At 43.3% G+C, this 5,220-nt stretch overlaps 1 protein-coding gene across 1 annotated transcript; it reads left to right on the top strand.

The window, feature by feature from the left end:
- The first annotated feature begins 1,833 nt into the window (after positions 1–1,833).
- LOC104539601 (kinesin-like protein KIF20B) lies at positions 1,834–4,823 on the top strand. Its single transcript, XM_010183176.1, has 6 exons — positions 1,834–1,838; positions 2,608–2,764; positions 3,535–3,621; positions 3,742–3,858; positions 4,069–4,207; positions 4,612–4,823. The coding sequence occupies exons 1-6, from the start codon at positions 1,834–1,836 to the stop codon at positions 4,821–4,823; spliced, it is 717 nt and encodes a 238-aa protein (XP_010181478.1).
- The last annotated feature ends 397 nt before the right edge of the window (positions 4,824–5,220 follow it).

Genomic DNA, 5,220 nt, shown 5'->3' with positions numbered 1-5,220 from the left:
CTGAGGGGACGGGCCCTGCTGGCTCTGGGTACGTGCAACGCAGGAGTCTTAGTAAACACCCCCTCACAGCCCACTGCCACAGCAAGGCCCAGCCGCCGCCTGAAAGGAAACCTTCCCCGAGCGCGGCTTCACCGCCTCCCGCAAAACTACACTTCCCCGCAAACCCCCCCTTCCCGTCGGGCCTTTCGCCGCGGCTGAGGCTGCGCCCACCCTTCTAGAAGGCCCCCCGCGCGCCGCGCACGGCCATTGGTCGGGCTTTAAAAGAAGCCGCGCCCGCGCCGCTTGCGCTGAACCGGTGAGCGTTGGTTGTTGCCTGGGGTTACAGCGACGCGCAGCGGAGCACGGCGCTGCCTGTACCCGGCGGCTGCGGTCCAGCCAGAGCGATTTTGGCTCTTGGGTGAGTCCGTGGGGGTCGCACGGCTGCTGGGCTTTCACCTGGGGAGGGAAGAGGGTGCTGGTGCCGGCGGTGAGGGCCCGTGAAGCTGGGAAGCAGCGTGGGCAGTGCCGAGGCGCCTTCCCCTAGCTTCTCCCGGCAGCGTGAAAACTTTTCGGCACTGCTGCGAGACGCGCAAGTCGCGGGTAACACCCGACCTGGGGCCGTGATGCTGACAGAGCCTTGCGGCAGCGTCCCGTAAGAACGGGAAAGCAGTGCGAAGCCTTCGAGTGACATACTGATGTTCGCAGAGGGGAAAATTTTATGTTGCACTTTGTTTTTTACGTGCCAGGGTTGGTCCTTGGTATTTTCCAGAAGCTGGCGGTTGCTGTGCCGGTTGGAACCTTTTCCAACGGTTCCTGCGCGAGCTGACAGTGCCGCAGGCTGCGCGTGCTGCCGTGAGCCCTTCGCTGTTAGAGCGGCTGTAGCTCTGAACGCTGCTGTCCTGATCAGCAAAGCTACAAGAACATAGCCCAGTAAGCAAGTACCTTTTAGTGGCTGCAGCCAGGCAAGGTACCCATTTACACTACAGTACGTGAGGCAGTTGCAGTGCTGTGTGACACAAACGAACAGTCTGCGTCTTGGTTTTTGCATCTTGTCAGCTGAGCTGCACTGGTCTGAGCGCCGGGCTCGTGCGAACGCTTTCAGTTCCAGCTTTGCGTATGCAGGTTAACGCTTGTCTTTTGCCTCTTGCTGAAAAAGACTGACGGCATAATCTCGACAAATCACACTTTTAAATAAGCTAATGTTTAAAGCAACTGAAATGTCAGTTATCTAACAAATGTGTTTCCCGTCAGGGCCTGAGTTTCGCGGTGTGACTTTGTGTGGCTGGCGGGTAAGACCTTCTCGGATAAGACTTCTGGATCGTGACGACACAGGTATGTTTCTTTCCAGTAGTAGCTTGTTTGCAGGTTAGTGTTTGTTCAAGCTGTTGTAATATTTCAAACCAAGTTTTGCCTTATCTTCATACAGTTGCCTGACAAAAAGAAGAGCTGCAGACTAGAAGAAACAAAGTAAACGTTGTGGCTTAGCTCATGTACAGCTTTACTTTGCTTGCAGTTTGGTGAAGTTTGTCTAGCTTCCTAAAGTTCTGTATCTGCCTTTTACAGGGTAAATAGTATGAGCACGATGTAAAGTATTTTGATATGGCAGTGCAGACGTGTTCCATGTTTTATGCTGAGGGGAACAAAAGTGTTGTGACTGCTTAATAGGCCACACTCTTCCTGAGCAAAGGGGCTGTGAACCAGTCCTGGTCAGTGCCTTGTTTTAGTTAACACCGTGTGCTCTCCATTAGTATTTACAGAGATAGTGTATATGCACTATTGTTGCATAGACACAGGAAGGTGGTATTATCAGACCACTAAACTGCTGTGTCCAAAGCTTCAAAACTGTAGGAGGTCATGTGGTAGGTGTCTAATTGCTAGAATGCTTGCTGCCATAGTCTAAATAATTCCCCAATGAGTTATTTTAAACTTGACTCATAACAAAGGCTGCCAAGTCACATCTGTAATATTACAGGAAAAAACAACAGGAGAGTAAAGTAAAGCAAAATGTACTCAATGTTTTTTAAAAAGCACTTTTTAGAGTGGACTCTGGAATGAAGTCCTCTAATGTTCTAGTGTCCCCTTCAATAGCTAAAACCATCTTTTACTCTTCAGAATGTTTCTGAACTCTGTCTTTTATTAAGCTACATTGTGTTATCTTTATAATACCAACTATTTGTTCAGGTTCTGTAGAGAGAACCATGAAGTTTGAGTTACTCTTACAATGAGCTTTTGTTCTAAATGGACACTAGAATGGGATGATGGAAAAGTGGATGTGGAATAATACGATTGTTGGTTTGGGTGGGTGTTTTTGGGTTTTTTTTAATTCTATCTTCCTTGTCAGACGTTATTTTTAGCAAGGTTCTGCTGTACGTGTAAAGCTTTTCCCTGGTGAACAGTTGCTTTCTGTTGAAAGAAGAATGTCTCTTTTTGTTTCCTCATGATATGACCCCCGCTGCAGACCCTCTTTCCACTGTCAGAAACTTGTTATGTAAATTGTGAATGGGATAAAGAAACCTTTTTAGAAGAAACTGCAGCTCTTGGTCTCAAATTGACTTGTCTTTTAAGGGACTTCAGAAGCTCCATGCTATGTGATCAGAGTGCAAACAATAGTTTTATTCTGTCTTGCAGGATGGAAATGACTTCGGATAACGAGAAATCTTGCAGACCATCCTTTATTGCTGGTGTTGAGGTACCTCAAAGAGCAGGACCAGTAGATGTGGAAGATATTAAAACAGATCTCTCTACTGAATTTTCTTCAGTTTCTTCAAGCTCAGACACAAGCTGGGTAAGAAGGCTTTAATGTTTGCATTGGTTAGACGGTTGGGTTTGGTTTTGGTGGTTGTTTTTTGTTTGTTTGGGGATTTTGGTTTGTTTTTCTTTTAATAAGCGTAGTCTTTTCATCAATAAGAATTTTCAGAATTTTACAGAGAAGATGAAAAGCATCTGCAGGATGTTTTTAATCTGGAGGACACACATAGTAAGTTGTGCAGCACTGCACTGACACGTTCCTGGATGCATCAGTCCTCTGTGATGGAGGCTGATTGCCAGTTCAGAGTAGCTTAATCATGGAACGCTTTTGTGGGTTTCATTCTTGATCTCTCCTTGACCTGAATGTAGTGTGTGTGTGTGTTGCAAGGTTGTTGACCCCAAGTTATCACAGCAGGGGGCCCTTCTGCAGGGACCTAAGCACTTGTAAAAACTGATGGAGTGAATGACTTTTGCTTCCCATGTCATGAAGGAAATCTGTTCAAAATAGCCTGCTGAAAAGAAAACTCCTTTAATGCTTTAACCTTGATCTCTCCTTGACCTGAATGTAGTGTGTGTGTGTGTTGCAAGGTTGTTGACCCCAAGTTATCACAGCAGGGGGCCCTTCTGCAGGGACCTAAGCACTTGTAAAAACTGATGGAGTGAATGACTTTTGCTTCCCATGTCATGAAGGAAATCTGTTCAAAATAGCCTGCTGAAAAGAAAACTCCTTTAATGCTTTAACGTGCTAGTTATCAAACAAAGAATCTAGTAACATTTTTTTTAATCTATATTTTATTTTAAATGAAGAGGAGCGCTTTGGAGCCTAAGGGACACATACAAGTTTGTCTGCGTGTTAAACCATCTACAGCATTGGAAAGAGAAAATGAATTGCAGGTGCGACATTTAATTACTTTAAAATACTTCAAATGTATGTTGGCTTTTTTTTTTTTTCCTGTAAGATGAGCTCTTCATACTCTTTTTCATGCCTGCATTGCTTGTACTTCCTTTAAATAGGACTGTGTTTCAATGGAAGACTCGACAAGGATCATACTGAAGCCTCCCCAAAACTCTTTGAGTCGACTGAGTGAAAAAAATGCTGGACAGATGATGCAGAAGTTCACTTTTTCACAAGTAAATGAAGTATCTTTAAAAGTTGTTTGTTTTTTTTCTAATTTATTCCTGGAAAAAAGTTCTTTAACTTACGTTATTTAATACCAAGCAACCTAGATTTTTAAACTATCAATAGGCTTTAAGGTTATAAACATCAAGAATTTTGAAGATTCTTTAGCAGTGTCTAACAATTGCTTCAACAATATAAAATTGTTTCTTGGTAATGCTTAGGTGTTTGGACCTGAAACAACTCAAGAAGAATTCTTTGAAGGTGCCGTGAAGCAACCTGTGCAAGATTTCTTGGATGGCTATAATCGTCTTATTTTTACCTATGGTGTTACAAATGCTGGAAAAACCTACACATTCCAAGGTAGAAGTGGAAATGTGCTCTCCTTGAATGAACTAACTTCCTTTTTTTGTTAAGTGAGGATTACTTCTAGCAGGGATGTTATAAGCTTTTCTTTTATTTAAACTGTAGGCCCTATACTCTAGCTTTTCTTGACTATTAATAAGGAGCTTTTGAAAGTCTCCTTCTGTAACAAATATCACTGAACTGCCAACAGACAGAGTTACTGCCAGACTTTACATGAACATCTAGTGATATAGCTTTGTAAGGCTGTAATAACTTTTTTACTAGGTGTGAGACTCTTTTGTCCGAGTGAGCAGGGACCGTGTATGCCTTGAGATTAGCATTGCTTATCTTCCTGTCTTCATTTATATGGATACCTAGTTCCCAGTAATAATTGGGGTTTTTCTCTTCTATGTTGCTTCCAGGGTCAGAAGATGACCTTGGTATTCTGCCAAGGACTATGGATATGTTGTTTAAAAGTCTTGAGGGAAAGCTCTACACAGCAATGGATCTCAAACCCTATCGGTGCAGAGAGTATTTAAAGCTGACTAAAGACCAAGTGAGAGAAGAAACTGCTATTAAAAATTCAATGCTTTGCTCAACAAAAGAGTTAGGGGAGCACTTCTTTCTATACTGATGAGTACATACATCTTTAGATAACTCAGTGTTACCCTGTTCATTCTTCACTGTGAAGAAACTGTGTATTGAAGCATGGGTGTTTCTATTTGCTGTCAACCAGCTATTCAGATTAGCGGTAAAGTGAGCAATAGTGCTGTGAACCCTGTTCTCCTGTGGATTTCTGTCTTGTGGTTGAATACTTGCTAGCATGTAAACTCTAAGCTTTTTTTTCTTTCTAGCTTGGGCACCTGATCACTTATCCACTGGGGTTACTGGTGCATGATAAGGACTGAATGCAAATAGTTTCCCCATCTGTGGGGATGTTCATAGGTTTCCCATCTTAAATAATTTACTCTCTTTCAGGAAACTTGAAAGAAATTAATGACTTTGAGGTTGTTCACCTCTAGCATGTAAAC

Source organism: Mesitornis unicolor, unplaced genomic scaffold, assembly GCF_000695765.1.
Source record: "Mesitornis unicolor isolate BGI_N332 unplaced genomic scaffold, ASM69576v1 scaffold7584, whole genome shotgun sequence".
NCBI classification, from domain to species: domain Eukaryota; kingdom Metazoa; phylum Chordata; class Aves; order Mesitornithiformes; family Mesitornithidae; genus Mesitornis; species Mesitornis unicolor.
Note: the sequence above shows the minus strand (reverse complement) of the source record. Positions and strands in the feature narration are given on the sequence as shown.

Bases quoted from the DNA above. Each gene is read 5' to 3' on its own strand.
- LOC104539601 (XM_010183176.1), top strand. The intron at 3,622-3,741 runs GTGCGACATTTA...TCCTTTAAATAG, and splicing joins AAAGAGAAAATGAATTGCAG to GACTGTGTTTCAATGGAAGA. The intron at 4,208-4,611 runs GTAGAAGTGGAA...TGTTGCTTCCAG, and splicing joins AAAAACCTACACATTCCAAG to GGTCAGAAGATGACCTTGGT.